At 43.5% G+C, this 19224-nt stretch overlaps 1 protein-coding gene and 2 long non-coding RNA genes across 11 annotated transcripts in view; 2 read left to right on the top strand and 1 right to left on the bottom strand.

Moving 5' to 3' along the window:
- LIPC (lipase C, hepatic type) overlaps positions 1-19224 on the bottom strand; it is a 151247-nt gene that overhangs the window by 127415 nt on the left and 4608 nt on the right. For 2 of the 4 annotated variants that reach the window (XM_074366199.1, XM_045506298.2), the window contains exons 2-4: positions 11188-11280; positions 7471-7566; positions 5247-5379 (exon numbers count right to left, since the gene is read on the bottom strand). In XM_074366199.1, the coding sequence (XP_074222300.1) occupies positions 5247-5379; positions 7471-7566; positions 11188-11280 (322 nt within the window). The remainder of the gene's footprint in view (positions 1-5246; positions 5380-7470; positions 7567-11187; positions 11281-19224) is intronic. The other 2 variants (XM_074366200.1, XM_074366201.1) reach the window with 2 other exon arrangements.
- LOC141577977 (uncharacterized) lies at positions 4137-11170 on the top strand. The gene is made up of 3 exons (XR_012507694.1): positions 4137-5234; positions 10507-10570; positions 10741-11170. It is a non-coding gene; the product is annotated as an uncharacterized LOC141577977 (long non-coding RNA).
- The window catches only part of LOC123612644 (uncharacterized), an 80198-nt gene continuing 75214 nt past the window's right edge, over positions 14241-19224 (top strand). For 5 of the 6 annotated variants that reach the window (XR_012507691.1, XR_012507693.1, XR_012507692.1 and 2 more), the window contains exons 1-2: positions 14805-15189; positions 18656-18720. This is a non-coding gene — a long non-coding RNA (uncharacterized LOC123612644). Of the gene's footprint in view, positions 14370-14804; positions 15190-18655; positions 18721-19224 lie in introns of those variants that run through there. The other variant, XR_012507690.1, reaches the window with a different exon arrangement.

Here is a 19224-nt window from a genome sequence, read left to right as displayed (position 1 = left end):
CCCACTGAGTTAGAAACTTGCAGATGGGACCCAGAAATCTTATTTTAATAAGATTTATTTATTTAATCAATTTAATAGAATTTGTTTATTTTGTAAATAAAGGAGATTTAATAAAATCTTGTTTTAATAAGTTTCTGATATGCCCTAAAGCTCGAGAACGTCTGACTAGTCAAAACCCTTTGTTTTATGATTTTGATGTAAATTTTTAAAGTATTCAAATCATTAAGGTAAATATACTGTATACACACTACATTGCATAACATTGAGAAGAGACAAAAATTTAGATGTAAACTCAACTGAAGTCTGAACACGTAGGTACATTTTCTTCTAGTGCTTTTTCCCTCAACCACACATGTGCTCACAAGACACACACAGTTAGGCACACTGCTTTTGCCCCACTTAGACTTGGAATGAAAACACTGGTCAATGTTGCCGTTTTTACGTCGCCATAAGAACTGTTTGTAATGGTGCCACAATACGCCGTCCAGTGCTGTGCCAGAATTTACTTCACCAGGCCCCTGGAGGTGAACTTGTGCAGGTGGAGGTGAAAATGCTGCGGACAGACAGGAGGCCTCCCCTTCCAAGCAGTACACCTTCTCTTTACTTCTTCCCATCCCTCCCCCAAAGATCCCACGGTAGAAACACTGAAACTGTGGCTGTTTCAGGAAATAGAGTCATAAACAGAGAGAAAAAGGGACGTTTGCCAGTAGCCCTGAGTTTTTCAGTCATCCGGAAACTTGGGTTCTCCCAAACCCGAATCCTCTCCTGAAACCCTGAAGCAGCTGAGACATCACTGCGCTACCTTGTGGCAATGCTCAGAATCGCACCCTCTCTTGGGAAGCCTGGCCGCACCCTGAATCCTCCAGGGTCGGAATGACAGAGTTTGTCTCCTTGCCCTCAGCCTGGCGCCCGAGTGTGAGCCCCAGGCACCCGCTGTTTACCTTACTATAGTAACCCCACTCCCTGCTGGACTGACTGGCCTCTGACCCATTGTTCTAGTTTTCATGTCTTACCTCCTTTATTAGACTCCATGGTATACCTTATGTATTTGAAACCCTAGAACAGGTTGTTTTAATACCCCTCTGCTCTGTAAGACAGGGTTATTTTCAGTAACATTCATGTGAAAATAAGTAACAATCACTATTTTCTTGACTTGTTCTTTAGTTTTAAAGCAATGAACAATTTGAAAAAGAATACATTTCCACTCTAAAGATACTCAAGTTCATTAGAAGTATTTCCTGCAAGAACCAAAATTTTGACTTACCAAACAAAATATTACACCCCGCAGTTCACTGTAAAATCTGTTTGACTGTTTTTAACTTTTAAACATGAAAAACTCTTAAGTGGTCACATAGGATAACAGAATTGAAGTTCTCAGGTTCTGTTTCTTTGTCTTTACAATCACTATGGTATCATTTTAAATTTTGAATCTGCTGTTAATGCAAAAACAGGCAGTAAGCACTATGGGATTTGGAGACATAAAATGACCAAAGTGAGTTGGGAGGATTCTGAACCATTAGACATTTGCAACGAGCACGTGCCACAGTCCACTAATATTAGGGGCCAGCTGCACAACTGGGAGTTCTCTAAATTGATGTCGATGGAGAACATTAATTAAAGAAAGAATAAAACTGCGATCATTTGGAGTTTACATATATGTTAAAAAAAACTCAACAGTAACCACAGAAGTTGTTTACAGCTTTGACCAAAAAACTATTTTTGCGGAGAGGGGGTTTTATTTTTTTTTTTATCACCAGCATTATGTAGAATTGTGATAATGAAAGAGAGACCAGCTTTTAGTAGGTTGTATTAATCGTTTTACAGTCTCTATGGACAATGACCTCTTTATTGCCAGCTTTTAGGGTGGGCAGCTCCCACCTCCCCACTCCCACGTCCACCGGTGACGTGACAGTAAGCTAGCTGGGGGCAGGGACTGCTGGTGTAGTCCACAGTTGCACCGTGTATCTCCTGCACAAATGCGGCAGCTCTGAGTGTGGGCCCAGGTGGGTCTCTGAGGATGTCCTCCCTTTTCCTGTACGTGTGGCTGATTTTCTTCACACACTTCAAATGAAGCAACGTGTCACAACAGAGTCAGCACAGAAGCAGGTGAGAAGATCTAGCCACTTCCACTAAGCCAGGCATTAAAGAAATTAGCAAAATTTCTTTGTGAACCAATGTCCCTCTTCTGACTCACTTTTTTGTTGTTGTTTAGAAAATACAAGTTATTTCTCATAATATCATGTTATACATGTTAACATGATGAGTATGTTGTTTTTAAAAGCATCAAAATTTTAAAATGTTCTCGGTTTTAGTCTCCAATCTGGTAAATACTCATAGCTGTATTCGATATAAAAAAGAGCTGTTTGAAATTTTAAATAATTTTTGAGAATGTAATGGTGTCCCGGGACCAGAAGCTTTGAGAACTGCTGTACTAACGCTCTGCCTTAGACATGGCAGATGCCTTTGCACACTTGTTAAATGAGTGAGTGACGGAACGGATGGGCTTTGGCTGCTCCCAGGATTTGGAAGCTGTGGCTGGGACTGGAGGGATGGGGTAGGCACCTGTAGGTAATGGTGGTGGACACCACTGGGGGGGTACCACTAGAAGGTGAGGGCTGCCAGGGTCTAGGAGCAGTTGCCAGCATTTGAAGCAGCGTTGCCCCTCGCCACCGGCCACACCAGTGAGGTGAGCGTGGACCTCAGGCAGTGAGGTCTGGGGGTGAGGGTGATGGTAGCTCTGTGTCCTGGGGGTTTCAGGAGGTTCACCGTCTCCTGTTCCCTTGGTGCTGATGGGCGGACATTGCCTGAATCTACCTCCCCTGTGGGAGGAAGCAAGCAGAATGCATTTCTAGGAATGGATCTCTGGCTGTCAAACCACTGGACGTGAGCACAATGGTGGGAGATGCCTGTAGCCTCAGGAAGGCAGACCAAGCTCTAGGTGCCTCTCCCTGCTCTGCCCTGAACAGCCACGGGAAGTCGCTTTGCTGCTGGCTGACTTGACCACAGGAGAGGGTGGGATGAAATGTTTGTGCCGTGTCCGGCATGTACTGGATGCACAGTACATTAGTGGGTCCATTAGCAATGTCACTAATAATAAATAAAAAAAATAGTAAGCTGGGAGGGCCGTGGTGGAGGAGGAAGTCCTTCCTGGCCCCTGACTGGTGATAGTTGGATCTTGGTATAGACCAAGCATTCTCAGCCTCGGCTCTGTTGACATTTTGTCCTGAATAATTCATAGCTGTGGGAGTATCTTGTCCATTGTAGGATGTTTAACAGCATCCTTTGTGTCTTGCCACTACATGCCAACAGCACTCTGTCCCCAGTAGTGACAACCAAAACTGTCTCTGGACATTGCCAAATGTCCCTGGGGGGGGGTGTGGTTTGTAAAACTATCCTATGAGGTATAGATACTCAGACTTCTGGGGCGCCACTGTGGAATGCTTGCTTCCCTGCAGCAGCCCAAGAAGACGTCGCACCAGCCTCGTGCACACTGATCTGGTCCACCCCCTGCAGAAGGAATTCTGTCGAGACATTCTGCTCTCAAGGGAGCAGGAGGCCCCCTGACTCTGATCCTCATCCCCGAGGAACCCGCCCACTAACTGTGGCTGCTTCCCTCAGCTTTTGGACAAACTAAGATCCTGGGAAAGCAGTAGCTGACCAGCATGGGATTTGCTGAGGGAAATCTGGACGATACCTGGCAACTGGGAAAGGCTGTCCTGCTTTTCAATCTTCACCTTGGCTCTAATGGCTTCCAGCTCCCAAGCCTCTACTGAAACAGAGTCTGGACCAGTCAGCAGCAGAACGGATGAGGCAAGGGAGGTATATGCGCACAGCGGAAGGCTGCAGGGACTGGAATGAACAAGTCCCACCACGTGCAGCCGCGTGGGTGGACCTTACCAACGTGATGTTGAATGAAAGAAGCCAGAAACAAAAGAGCACATACGGTATGTTTACGTCACTGAAAAGCTCCCCACAAAAAGCAAGATAATCTATATTAAGGCACAAGGGTATGCAAGGGAGGCTTCTGGGATGCTGGCTCAAATTGTGGAAATTCATTGAGTGCTTACTACGTAAGCGCTTTTCTAGATATATGTTATACTTCACTAAAAAATTAACAAAAACATTCTGGGCCAAAGGGCAGGAAAGCCTCTTCAGCAATATCCCTGCGAACACAGGGAATAAAGTTCATCAGCAGTTCTGCCTGCATGGCTCTAAGTTATTATTATCTTTTTTGGACATGGCTTTATGAGTGAGATGTATGGAAAGTAACTAGAACTGTGGTTGACATGCAGAATGCTCAGTGGATGGTGATAATAAATACTGCTAGTAAGTTATCAACTGGCCTAGGATACAAAATAATAGTGAAATACAAAGAACAGTCCTTTTTCTTAAAGGAGAAAAAAAGGTTTTGGAATTTTCAGGTACATCTTTGAGTAGTAAGCTCCTAATTCTTTTTGGAAGTCCCTCCAGGCATAGTCTTGGAGGAAAGAAAAATCTAAGCCTCTCCCTTAGAGTTTCTAGCCCCTCATCAGTAACCAGCACAAAAACAATGTCCCAAACGCCAGTGTCATTTGACCAAACAGTCCAGTTCACATCATATGCATCATTGATCAATTCAACGCGCTGCTTAGCCAGGAAACTGGAATCCACCCACCTGATCAAGCATTTGGATCTCTTTGGCCATCAGTCTAGTTTGTGAACTTAGAGACCAAACAGACGTGATTGCTATTGGATTCCTCAGTCGCAGAGTAAAACTTTGGCAGAAAAGGCCAAGTCTGGAAAACGTGCAGTGATAGCTCTGCTTTAGGCCTGACTGGAAAGAGGGCTCTTCTGAAAGAGCCAGCAGTTAGACAGTCTCAGCAAGGCAGAGCATTTCATTGCAAGCTGTGCCCCTCAACTGCAAATTAGACGCCAAATTAACTCTCAGAAAGATCTGAAACTCCTTCAGAGTATTCTCCACCAAAGAAACCTCAGCCTGACTATTTCTGAATTGGATTTGCGAGAGACTTCATTGCTAGCTGCAAGCGCTTTGAGAAGACTTCTACTCCCAGAGTGGTTTCCTACAATTTCAATCCTGCTTACAAACGGCTACAGGTCCCTTGTGACCTGGGGTGCCACCGACAGAACTACCTGGTATGCTACAAAGCAAGCTCTGTCCCACACAGTCAAGAACACTTACATTCGTTGTGACAAACATTTAAAAAAGAAAATCCATGCCCATCTCCGGAGAAAAGGTAGGCTCTTACCTAGTTCCAGGCTTTGTCCATGGACACTTGACTGGATAAAGATGCACAAAATCAAGAAAATAGAGACACACAGGGGATTTTCCATGTTTCCTGTCTCAGCCAGGGTCCGAGGTCTTCTTGCTAATTTCTGAAGCTAAAGAGACCAGATTGCCTATTGATACTTTGTTAGGGAAGACTGCTCATTAATAATTAACCTTCTAAACACGTTTTCTAGTGTTCACTTTCCTCGCTACCTGTAATCCCAAATCTGACTATATCTCATACCAAAAAAAAAAAAAAAAAAAAAAAAAAGGTTGATTTACCAAAGGGTTTGTTTTTGTTTTCAATTCTGATACATTTTGAAACTAAAATATCTTGTCATGTACTCTAACCTTCTCGGGCCAAGGTCATAGTTCCAAATTAATCAATTTAAGGTTAATGTGTTGTGCTTGGAAATGCTGTCAAAGGTCAGGGGTAGGTGGCTCCCACATGGTTGCCTAAGTCTCTCTCTGACAGCACTGCAAAGGGGAGGCAGGCTCTTGCCAGCGGTGTTTCAAACTGCAGGCTAAGCCCAGAGAAAGAAAAAGACTCTGCTATGAGGAGAGCCCAGAGGGTCTGTTTTCTGTTGAATTGGGCAAAATTGCTGGTGCCTGGGGTCAGAGAGTTGTGGGCAATATTTCTAGAGCTGAAAGTGGCAGAAAACCTCTAACCTTAGTGTAAGAAGGGGCTGATGGAGGAGCAAAGATGCAGAACTGGATGCCTTTTCCGGGGGCCCCTGGAGTAAACATCCTGTTTCCTCCTCCGTGTTAATTAATGCTCCAGCTGTGTAGAGGACTGAGAAGTAAGGACACGCAGCAGAACCAGGCAGGGAAAATATTTCTGTGTATGGCTCTTATAGTGTTCTTTGGGTCTCTATTTTACTTAAACTTTGTTCATTTGTTCAGTTTTTTTGTTTGTTTATTTTTGGTTTTTTGCATACCTACGATGTGCCAGGCACTGTTCTAGGCACTTGGGATATGCAAGTGAACAAAACAGACCAAGATTCCTGTCCTTGTGGAGCTTATGTACCATTGGGGATGGGAGGTGTCAGATAATAGACATAATAAGTAAGAGATGATGTAGATTGGTAGAATGCAATCAGAGCTACGGAAAAAGGAAAAGTATGACTGAGTTAAGGGGGTTGGAGGAGGTAGTGATTTTAAATAGAATAGTCAAGGTGAGCCTTGTTAGAAAGTTGCACTTTGAGCGAGCGTTTGAGGGAGCTGCCCTTGTGAACATCTTGAGAGCTTTAGGCGGCCAGAACAGCCAGTGCAGCCAGTGCAAAGGCCCTGAGACAGAAGCATGCCTGATATGTTCCACAGATTGCACGGAGGTCAGTGATTAGGGAGACGTCATCATAAGGACTTGGGCTTTCACATGAGATACGGGGAACCAGCCTGAGCAGAAGAGTGACACGGTTTTGTATTACATTTGTGAGGACCATTCTAGTTTGCAAGGCTAGGAACAGATTATTAGTGAGCAGGGGTACACGTGGGGGAGATCTATTGCTATTGGTGGCTTGGTTCAGCATGGTAAGAGTAGAACTGGGGAGTGGTGGATGGGTGCTGATATGTTTTGAAGGTAGTTGCAACAGGATTTTCTGAATCCTGGGATGTGGAGAAAGAGAGGGGTAGAAGATGACTTCAAGGATTTTGGCTTGAGCAAGAGGGACAGTGCTGTTGATATCAGCTGAGGTGGGAAAGGCTGTGAGTGGAGCAGGTTTGGTGAGTGGGAAGATGAGGAATTCAGATTTGGCCACGTGGAGTCTGAGATGCCTCTTAGACATCCAAGTGGAAATATTGGGTAGGCAATTGGGTAACGTGGTGACCATTGCCTGTATGAAAGTGACTGACAAGACCATCTGAAGCCACCAGCAGTTTGGACAGGCTGACCCTAGGGCAAACCTTAACACTGTGCTGTCCTGTGGCTGCACCTCCTTCCAGAAGACTGCACCATGGGGACCATCTGGTCAGATGCATCATTTCTGAGCAGAGGCTTCTGCCCTGGCTCCTTGGCTGGCTCCATCCTACTTTGCACGGTTAAGCAGGAACTAAAGTTTCCACTTCTTATTTCCCAGAAAGTTGGAACCTAAAACCAGCTGACTATGCACTTTGGGCTCCTCTCCCCTGGGTCCACCTCATCTTTTGTCCTCTGGGTACTGCCGGGAACCAACTGTGCCCCCATCTCAGCCTGCAGATTAACTCACCAAGATACCAGTGAATCCGAGTGCCTCCGGGATCCGGGGTTTACTATCAGCTAGCTGCAAAATTTTATTTAACCTTAATGAATTCCATCTCCTCACCTGTAAAATAAGATACCATGAGCTGGAGATAGTATTTTGAGGTGTCAACTTAATATACTTCTCCCAACCTCTGCTGCACACTCTCCCTCCCTCTTACAAAGGGTAAAGTAGAGAGAAGGCTAAATCTTTGTCTTCTCAACCTTAGGACCTAGGGTAAGTGAATTCCAACCAACAAAGAGAAGCAAAAAGCTAAACATGTTTTAAAGGGATGTGAAGGGAGGAGTACCCTTACCTCCCCATCACTAGAAGGAGAGTCTGCTGGGCTTTGCAAGTGGGTAGGGGAGGGGGACATTTGTCTATGGGACAGAGGGGGACGGTTCCTTGCTTCCAGAGGTAGTAAGAAGCCAAAGAGGAAACGTCTGTGAGTGTGTCAGCAGTGGGGCAAAAGATGCCCCTGTGCCTGGCATCGGGTGGGGGCAACAGGGAGTCTCTGGTGCCGACAGGTCATGTAGATGGGGAGGACCAGCCCCTCAGTCAGTGGTCCCCTATGTGGACTAATGGCAGAGGACCAGCTGCTCACCCCTAACCCCAGGCCTGGGTATTGTGTCTGGTCTCAAACTGGCAGGGGGAGTAGGGTGAAGGAATCCAGGAGGGCTTGAAAAATAGGAGTTTGGAGTCATAATTCAGATGGGTTATAGAAAATAATGATATTTCTTCCACATCAGAATCTGTGGACTGAGATTCACACCTCTGCAAGCATGGGTCTGTCATGAGTGTTGGAAATTTGTACGTGAAGTGCCCAGCCAAGTGCTTTGTTCAGAGTAGAATTTCAATAAATTATAGTGATTTATTTTGTAGGCAATATGCTTAGTAGTCAAGAGTCCAGGCTCTGGAGTTAGAAAGATCTAGGTTAAGGTCCCTGGCCTATCACTTACTGACTGGGTGACCTAGAGTAGGACATTAGTGATCTGAGCTCTAGAATTTTTGTCTGTGTAGTGGGACTAGGTGTATTTACCTGATCAGGTTAAAGGAGGTGAGGTGAAGGGGTAAAGCCCATAGCAATCGTGGCAAGCAGGAGATGATAAATGGCAACTATTCTTATTATTTTTATAGCATTTAATTCATGTAGGGGGTCAAGAGAGTGTCCAGGAGGTAGATAAACAGCAAGACCACAGTGATAAAATTTTAGCCAAAAATGAAAAGGTTAGGAAAACAGAATGGTCTGGATCAGTGGTTCCCAAATCTGACTGAGGGTTGGAATCAGAGTCAGTCCTCGAGCTCAGGAAGAGGGGAGCCACAGGCCCGTCCCAAGAACAGTGAATGGGCACTTCTAGGGCTGGGGCCCAGACAACCTGCATTTTAAACAAGTCCTCCGGATTATTCCTGGTCACCCACAGTTTTGAGAACCATTGCCTCAGGGTGACGCTTGAATGATCTGTTGGGGCACAAGAGGAAAATGATAGGTCTTTCAGATTTCTCTTACACTACCTGCTAGAGGCTGAATGTTTGTGTCCCCCCAAAATTCATAGGTTGAAACCTAGCCCCCAAGGCGATGGTAGATGGAGGTGGAGCCTTTGGGAGGTGATTAGGTCACGAGGCCAGAGCCCATGAATGGGACTAGTGCCCATATGAAAGGAACCCCAAACAGATCCCTCGCCCCTTCCTCCCTGTGAGGTTACAATGAGAATATGGCCATCTCTGAGTTCCTCGTCAGACACCAACTCTGCAGGTGCCTTGATCTTGGACTTCCAGCCCCCAGAACTGTGCGAGATACATTTTATAAGCCACCCAGTCTATGCTATGCTCTTATAGCAGCCCAAACAGACTGACACCACCTTAGAAAATTTTGTTTATGTATATATAATGTTTATAATATACTTACACTATAACATTTGTATATAGTACTATGTAATATATTAATGCTATATAACTTATAAGCAGATAAATATACCCATATATTTTGGGGGAGAATTCAAAAATTTTTTCAAACTGATAAAGGTGCTTCACTAAAAATGGGTGAAATTACAGACCAATATCACTGATGAGCATAGATGCAAAAATCCTCACCAAAATATTAGCAAATAGAATCCAACAGCACATAAAAAAGATTAACATCATGACCAAGTGGGGTTCATCCCAGGGACACAAGGGTGGTTCAACATACGCAAATCAATCAATGTGATACATCACATCAACAAGAGAAAGGACAAAAACCACATGATCATCTCAATAGATGCAGAAAAAGCATTTGATAAAATTCAACACCCATTTACGATAAAAACTCTCACCGAAGTGGGTATAGAGGGAACATGTCTCAACATAATTAAAAAAATGGGTAAAGACTGCTGTAGAGGGACACGGTGGCCCCTGAGCCTCAGGGACTTGACTGGGGTCAGGGGATCTCATCAAAGCACTGGAGCAGTCAGCAGATCCATTAGTGGGATCGAGTCATCTCCACACTCCAGAAAGCTCAGCAGCTACTGCAGGACCCTTCACTTCCCATGAACATGACCCTTGGCGCCTCCAGCTAAGTTATCCACGTTGCCCACAGTGGTAGAGCCCAGGGCTCGCTCTTGTCTGCAATCCTCAATCCAAAATTATAATGGTCTCAGCGGTTGGGGGGGGGTATTGCTCAGTGATAGAGTGCATGCTTAGTACACGTGAGATCCTGGGTTCAAATCCCCAGTACCTCCACTAGAAAAAACAAAACTTAAAGGTCTTATAACCAGATCCCTAAGAATTGCCCAGTTCATGCTCTCTTTTAATTTGAAAGCTTCTTGAAGAAATAGAGATTTCAAGAGGCTGGGCTTTGATGACCTGGATGTAACCTTTTCTTTTAGTGTAATGGTGATAAGAAAGTTAATCAGGAGAAAAAATATTTTATAGAGATAAAGAGAGCAAGTCCCAGAAGGGAGAAGCCAGGAGATCAAGGTGACATTTTGTGGTGAGAGAAACAGGGTTTTATATTCTCAAATCAGCTTTTCTTGCTTTCCTCATCAGACACCGGGGATAGCTGAGAATGGCAGGCTCTTGGTGGAGTTCCAAGGAAAGGGCAGTGGAAACAGTAAGTTTTCGATTGCTGCTATTATGTCTCTCATTTTACAGTTGGGATTTAAGAGATGAAGAACTAGGGAAAAACTGTATTTTACCAGGAAAAACCTGAGGTAGGGGAAATCAGGGCCACCTGAGTCCAGGGTGTGATTTCTTAACCACTTAATCTCTGGCTTTTCTCAGGACTGCACTGAGCTTTCTTTCCTACACCTCAACCCCACTCCACTCTCTACAAGAAATCTGTGAAGTGTGCAGGGTCAAGTCCTTGGAACATAACTCTCCTCTCCTACACCTGATTGGAGCCAGGCTGCTACCAGAAAAATGAACAATCTTTTATTGGGTCACAGATCGATCTGTGTGGACATTCTTGTACCATGTGGGATTACAGTAAAAACAAGTCCGGACACTTCTTTGAATTGGCTTGGAACATGGCCTTACTGGAAAGGGGGTTGGCCTGAGGCCTAACCTTTTCCTTATCTGTTACTTTTTATTTTTTTTTGAAGACAAGTAAACACATGAAAGGTGAAAACAAGATTGTGGATGACGTTAAAACTGTGAAAGAATGAAGTGTTTCAAGCATTTCAAGCAGATATGTATTCGTCCAAGATCATCATGCCTGCATTGACTAACCTTTGCAGAGTGACCTCGGCATGGGCTCTGCCTCTGACTAGTTGTGTGACCTCCTGCAAATAATGTAACTTCTCTTTGTGCGGGTTTTCTCATCTGTAAACAGAAGTGTGAGGGTGAAATGGTTATTATATGGAATGTGTTTGTAACAACTATTGGCACATTCAGAGTCATTTGGTTTTTGTAACAAATGAAATAAAAATTACTTCTTCCATTTTACAGGTGAGAAAACTGAGACTCTGAGATTCCTTGTGTAAGGCTATGTAATCTCTGTAGACTGGATCTGAGGACTTCAAGGTCCCTCTAAACTGATACTCACTCACTCCCAAAATCTGAAGTGAAGAGCTAGGGAACAAAGAACTGAGGTCTCCTTCTACACTTAATTCTGTTTTCAGCTCTATGCTGGCCCATTTTTTCTCCCTATCAGAATTTCAGCTGCTGTTTTGTGGAACAGTGAAACAAACAAACAAAACACAAAAACCAGAGCTGTCTTTTTTTGGTGACTGGATACTCTGGAACCAACAATGCATTTTATGATGTTAATAGTTCCAGTAGAATGGAAAACCGTTTGTCTCTGTTTGCATTATGCTTGTAAAGCAAAGGGAGGTAAAGATTTAACTTGGTTTTGAATAGCCAGATAAAGACCATTGCTGCCTCCTTAAAGTCTGACAAGGACTTTCCCCTCTGTGGGAAAGAGGGTGGGCATAGAATGGACTCTGTGCCTACATCCTCCAGCTGCTTCAGGTGCTGCCTGGGCTTATTGAGAGGTGATCATGCTCAGCTCCTCGGGGAGACCAACCAAGATATGAACTGAATTGGCTCATTGCAGCAAACCAAGGGCACAGCTGGGGAAGGCAGGCCATTGGCACAGCAGCTCTCTTTCTCTGGATCCCAGTGCTTCCAACTATGGGGCAGCCAGGGGCACAGTCCTCATTCTCGCTATCAGGCAGGACTAGGGCATCGCTCAGATCGAAGCGGCCCAAGCCTCCCTGCAGCAGTTGGTGCTTGCTCCAAAACACCCAGTCATCTCCTAAAAGCCTTCTGAGGTTAGCCAGTGAAGTCCTTGGCTAAAGAAATCAGTTCCCAGTGATCTGCTTCGAGTGCTGCTAGTGACTCATTATTTTTCACAGGGTATCTTGTTGTCATGGTTAGTCATCGAGTCCTAGGTAGGCCCAGAAGTCAGGGGTTAACAGTTCAGGGGCCAACTCCCATAGATCTCACTGAAGCCTCGGGAACAATCCCATGATGATGCATGTATGATTATTTCCTTTATGCACAGAGGGAAACCGAAGCTCAGAGAGGTTACTGAGTCATTCAAATCCACACTCCAGTAAGTGGTGGAATGAAATCTGAACCATGTTTGTCTGAATTCAAAGCACACACAACAAAAATTAGTCCTGCCAAGTGCGGTAGGAATTGGCCACGAGAATGGATCTAAGGTTAAAAAAAAATGGAGTTGTGTTGTGCTCCGGAACTGCTGATGAAGGTGTAGACCAGGTGTTTATTGTTATTACTTTAAAAACAAATGTTCTAGAGCCTTTCTCAGCTGTTTACTGGAGGTAGCCTGAAACAGCCCATGAAACACAGCAGAACATAGACGTAATGGAGACACTATGGTGGGATGGAATTACATAATTTATACATAGATTAACTTTCTCCAATCAACAGTGAAAAAGACCAGCCAAGATGAGGGGACAGGAGTCTTCACCCATGAATCTTTGGCATGGACAGAACAGAGTGTTTGGCAGGAAATTGTTAGGGCAAGACTGTGCTACAAAAGACCTGATTTACAGACCAGCAACAGTCATCCAGTTACTCTTAAAACCATTTGGGTTAGGTCACGCCGAAGGGTCCTGCAGAAGGCAACAATGAGGTGCTTTGACATGCTTTGATAGTTCTGTTAAGACATAATATTTTTTTCAAAAAGTAAAACCATAACTCTCATTCAGATATAAAACTGAATCTATGGTAAGTATTTTGTTTAATTCACTAATGAGGAAGCTGGTAAGGATGTTATAACCAATTCAAAGGAGAAGAAAAAAACCCCACAAACTTATGTGGATAAAGCGATGTTGAAATGAATGGGCAAATGGCAGGGAAGTGGCTGGAACTTGTACAGGAAAGCACAGAGGCTGCCTTTCACGTTGCTGTTAGTTATCTACAATGCACACAGTTGTAAAATGCCTCAAGGGCAGTGGACGCTAGAATCAGTTAACCCAGGAAGGTTGTGTGGTTTGTGGGGAGTGCGTGGTTTTCTATTGAAGCACAAAATTTCCATGTCATTCCTATTGTTAAGAAGTGATAAAGGAAGTATTCAGCTGCAGAACTTTAAGATAACAGGTTAAGGTTCCTTCCAAGGAAAGGCTGTCTCTTTTGGTATTTGTCTCTTGAGTGAGGGCTTTGTGACAGAGGACTGGATTTCCTTGCTGGCTTCTCCATTTTTTAGCGCCATTAGCAGGATAATTATTTAAAATCTTTGTACCTCAGTTTCTCCACTCTAAAATAGGGACAGTACTTTTTTTTTACTTCATAGGGTTTAGGGGAAGAATAAATGAGAATAATCCATGAACGGTGCTTAGCACAGTGCCCAGAACAATACCTGTTGGCTCTTCTTATTTGTATTGATTATAGTCTTTCATCGAGCTTTTTATTTCTCCTACCCTTACATGTTCCTTCCCTTTCTCTTTTTCTGCTCATTTAACTGACTATTTATAACAAAGAATGGAACTATTTATAGTGTTTTTAAGAAAAAGTGTAGAGAGGGTCTATCCTTTCTGGTCTTGATTTTGAAAGAAACTGTATAAGTTGTTATGCATTCCTTTGTATTAAAAAATAAAAAGCCCACTCTCCAGGGGGAGGGTATAGCTCAGTGGTAGAGCACATGGTTAGCATGCATGAAGTCCTGGGTTCAATCCCCAGTACTGCTGTTAAAAAATAAATTAAATAAAATAATTTTTAAAAGCACTCTCCAAAAAAAAATTTTTTTGCTATCTTGTTTTTTGAGTGATTCCCATCACCCTGAATTTAAACTGAAAAAATGTGGCTCCTTTTCTCAGGTCAGTGGCAGAGAAAATGGACTCTAATATGAGAAAGGCCCTCAGAGAGGGGGTCCTTCCAGGAGAGCTGGGGACAGGACCCACCGCCTGGAGAGGTGACTCTCAGGAGTCAGGACTAGGAACTCACTGGTGAGTCTATCCCTGGTCTGAGTCCTCAGACCCCAGGGGTCATGTCCAAGGGCCGAGAGTCTGTGCCCTGGGGGCCAGTGTGTACCAGGCACCAGAGAAAATTGACCAAACAGCTCTTTCCAGAGTAGTTGGTGCAAACCTACCTTTGGGAAGTTTATTTCTTTCCCTTTGGGTAGGGTGGAGAGAGGATCTCTTGAACTACAAAAAGGAATTCCTGGATGTTTCCAGGTCAAGATACCTGCATGGATTTGACCCTGTTGTCACCAAAAGCCCATTAACAATTCCCATGAAGTAAAAATAGAATCTGAGTAATAAAATGAAATCTAATCTTTTTTTTTCTTTTCCATTGTACTTAGACTAGTTTCACTTCCTCATAGGGTGCCTCGTGCAGAGGCCTCACACGCAGTTCCTGATGTGAAACTGCTGCACCTGTCACCTGGGCTCGCGAGCCTCGTGCAGAAGCCCCGCGCACGACGCCGCAGTTCAAGCTGGCACGCGGGCCGTGTGCAGACGCTGCGCGGGGCGCTGCGGTCTGGCGCGGGGAGGGGGGGGGGGCTCGCACCTGCGCCTGCGCCGTGAGACCCGCGCCCCTCCTCGCGGTCGCCAGCCCTGTGAGGCGGCCCCGCTGCGGGCCTGCCGGGGGAGCGTGGACTCTAGACTGTGAACTCGCAGGTCTCCATTTCTCTAACCAAAGAAGAAAGGTTTCCTTGGCTTCTGAGCCAAACTCAGTCTCATTCTCTCGAGCGGCCCCGGGAAGGGAGACCCGTGTCGGGGCCCCGCTTTCAGTTCTCACGCCTTGAGGAAGTGCCAGATTGTTCAGGTGAGGCGCCCTCCCCTTTCCTTAGCAGCCTGCGTGTTGCAGGGGAGAAGGCACTGGAGCAAGCGCTGGCTCTGCATGAGCCGGGCTGGGGAAGGAGGGTTACCTCTAGGCAAAGTTCAGGGAAAGGAGAAGGGAAATCTTGCTGCGTCTAGGCTTCCTTTAAATTTATGGCCACTGGAGTGATACTGTGGAAAGTGCCATTTTTCACTCCACAATTCCACTCCTATCACCTAATCTGACTGTCAGGCTGAGCTGGGTTGGGGTAGGGGGTACTCTGGAGAGCGAACCATGCTTTCCATGCCTTAGGAAATGGCGACGATTAGATCTCAGAGGTCAGCCGGTGTGTAATTGGGATCTTGGGGCTGGGAGAACACAGTCAGATTTACACAGGGTTTCTTGCCTCTAGGGACTCTTTCTTTTTGCTATCATACCATCTCTGGAGCAAAACTGCTTGTTTTAACTCTTGGTAGAAAAGTAACTTCCCTTGTCCATTTTTCACATGCAATGTATAAATGAGGAAGGAAATGGTAGACTGTTAGTTAGTACATGTTGCAGTAGCCACTTTGGGCCACACTTGGTGCCATGGAAAGTGACGTGGATTTGAGGGTAGAAGATCTGGGTTTGAGTCCACTTCTGCCTTGGGTAAGTTGTGATGTTTCTACAGTGGGGATAGTGAAACCTGTGATTCTGACCTCACAAGGTCATGAGAATGAAGGATAAGGATGGTAAATGGCCAAACATCCTTAAGCAATAAAAGGACCCATGTGAATTAGAGACTCCAGGCTGGGGTATCAAGGGGGTGAGTGTATTTGTGGGACATAAAGATGTTAGGTGATTTGGGGACCCAAGCCATTTTGCTTCCTGACCTCAGAGCAGGACATCCCTCATCATCACAGGGTCCCGGGGTGGCCATCAGCCACCAGCAGAGGGAAAGGTGTGGCTCCTAGCAGGTCGGGACTCTCCTAGAAGCGCAGAAGGAGTGCTGAGGTGCCCACCTTAAGTGGTTATGAGTGTTGGGGAGGAAGAAACTTTCCTCTATCCTCTGAGGTTCTTCTGGCTGGTCTAAGAAATAAATTGACATGAGACAGATGGAAAAGCAAGTGTTTGGTAAACAAAGGTTTACTGGGCCACACAGAGACAGTGGGACACAGAGTAGACTCTGATCTCCAGGCCCATCACAATTAGCCCATGTTCTTTGCAGAGATCTCTGGTGACAGCACTGTTCTGGAAACTGGCCCTCTATATAAATTCTTTTAGGCAGTTATGGGGGATCAAAATTTCTTCCTGAGTCTTTTGGGCTTTGTTTTCAGCTCGAAATAATCTGCATACCCAAGAGACATTTTGGGGTGGCAAATTTTGCTCCCCTGCATGGACTTCGGCAAGGAAGCCAGTATGTGTACAGGCTACCTAGGAAAAATCATTCCTGCAGGCTTGGGAGGTTGGGGTCAAGGACAGCTGAGATCTGGTGGCCTGAGGGCTACTGCAGTGAGGAAATTCCTGAGGACCTCACCCTTACTCCCTGGCAGATAAAGCCTGGGATGTTCAATTATAAACAATGTAAGGAATTTTACAGTGAAGCTTATTTTAGGCATCTCTTTGATCCTTTTTGCTGGCCCCTCCTGTCTTCACTGCCCCCTCCTGTCTTCACTGCCCCCACCTTTGACTGAGTTCAGAGCCCTAGAACTGCCTTCAAAATCCTCCAATCCCCAGAGAAATCTCTGCTTGGGTCTGTTTTCTCCCTGAAGACCCACAAGGAGAGAGCTCTGGGTATACGGATGAGATCCTCCAAACAGTGTGAGCGGACAGAAAAGAGAAGATGTCAAAGGAATGAGCCCTGAGAGTTGCAACATTTAGAAGTCAGGAGGATGCAGAGGGACCTTTCTGCTTTTGCCAAACAATTTCTTAAGAATAAATTCTTAGTGGTAACATTTCTGGCTAAAGGGTGGGAACCATACAGCTATAAATAAATGTATGAGTCAATTTCTGGGCAACTTCACCATCATTGGATATTAGCATTCAATTTTTTTGGGGGGGGTTCTTTTTGAATATGTAAATTGTCATCTTCAGACTGCTTTCATTTACATTTCTTTGATTTCTAGTGAGAATGAACATTTCCCCACTGTTTGTCTCCTGTTTTTCACTTATGGGAATGGTCCTGTCTTTTACCTATGTATCTTTTGGAATCTTGACTTTTATTTAACATATTTGAATTAGCTATTTTTGATATATTTTAATTCTTTGTAATGTTTGATAGAAATATTTCCCCTCTTTAAAAAAATCTTTAGTAGTGTTTTTTGTTTGTTTGTTTGTTTGTTTTTTTATGGTGCAATCATTTAAATAGCCTCAAAGCTGAGAAAGTTAAAATTCCCCCAGAGCGGTGATCAACACTTTTTTTCCAATTTTCTGCAAGTTCTTCCATAAGATTTTATAGTCAAATCTTTAATCAACCAAAGCTTACTTTGGTAAATGCTTTATTTTTAATAACTTTTTCTATTATAAAATCAATAAATGTGTATTATTGAAAAATAAGAACATTGCAAAGAGGATCCATAACTCCACCATGCAGAGATAAGCACTGCTGACGTTCCCATACGGATTCCTCCAAACTATTTTCCTGTTTATGTGTTTATTTTTTAAAAAGCAACTGTAAACATACTGTACAAACTTTTTAATAGCTTGTCTTAGCAACATATTAATGACATATTTCAGTGGCAATAGATTCTCTTTTAAAATATTGTTTGAAACAGCTGTGACATATTGCATTCTATAGATGTAGCGTTGTTGGCTTAATCCTCTATTGTTTTTTATTATCTCTCATGTGTCTAAGATACTGCTATTATTAACAATGCTGGTATAAACATACTTGAGCATAAATCTTGATCCCCATTTCTGATCACTTCCTTTGCTTAAGTTTCTTAAAGTGGAATTGCTGAGGCAAAGGTTATAAATATATGTACATAACGTTTTTTGCCTTTTCACGTATACTGCTATGTTAAGTAAACGTATCATTTTAAGTCCTCATCAACAGTGAATGTGTGTGCTCACCCTCCCACCCTATCTTCCTTCTTGTTAATATTAACTATTAACATTTCTAAAATTTGATGCTCAATTGATAAGCCAAAATGGTATGTGTATATTTTAATTTTTTTTTTACTAGTGAGTTAAAGTTGAATTTATCATCACCTCCGTTTTTATTGGCTATTTTCTCTCTTTATGAATTACCTGAAAATGATGTTTATGTATTTTATATAGTAGTTTATATGTTTTTATATATTTTTAAAATTTGGATGCTCATTAAAATTTTTTAATAGTTTCAAACACAATATAATGAATATTTGTGAATAACACCTTGCTACCCAGATCCATCAGATCCTAATATTTTGCTGTATATGTTTCCTATTTTTGTTAAGAAATAGAATAATTGTGTACCTGTGTACCTGTTCTCATTTTGTTTTCTCCTCTTCAGAGGCAACTCCATCCTGACTTGGTGCCTAGGATTCTCATCTACGTTTGTATACGTTTGCAACATAGGTATGTGGCTATAAATATATAGCATTATTTTATATGTTTACAAATTATTAGGCTTACTTGCAGCTTGTTTTTTCACTCAGTCTTATATTTTTGAGATTTATCTCTTGATAAAACTGCTCTAAATAGTCCCAATATATGGGTATATCACAAATTGTTTATCCTGTTGATGGATATTTGTCTGGTTTACTTTTTTTGTGTTTGGTTTTTACTTTTACAAACCATGTTACAATGGACTTGCATTTTCCACAAGTGAGCTTCTAGAGTTTACTCCTAGAAGTGAAATTGCTGGGTTGTGAGATATGTATCTCTTCGGTGTTGCTAGATACTAGAATAAATACTGGCAATTTATTCTCCAAAATAGTTACACTAATGAACACACCATCAACAAAATGTGAGTGCTTCTCTAATTTTTCCACATTATCACCAGCACGTGATAGTGTAAGATTATTTCATTCTCACCAGTTTGAAGGAAGTAAAATGGAATCTCGTTTTAATTTTCGTCTT

This window comes from Camelus bactrianus, chromosome 6 (assembly GCF_048773025.1).
Source record: "Camelus bactrianus isolate YW-2024 breed Bactrian camel chromosome 6, ASM4877302v1, whole genome shotgun sequence".
NCBI classification, from domain to species: Eukaryota; Metazoa; Chordata; class Mammalia; order Artiodactyla; family Camelidae; genus Camelus; species Camelus bactrianus.
The sequence above is the reverse complement of the archived record's forward strand: the minus strand, read 5'-3'. Positions and strand labels throughout refer to the sequence as shown.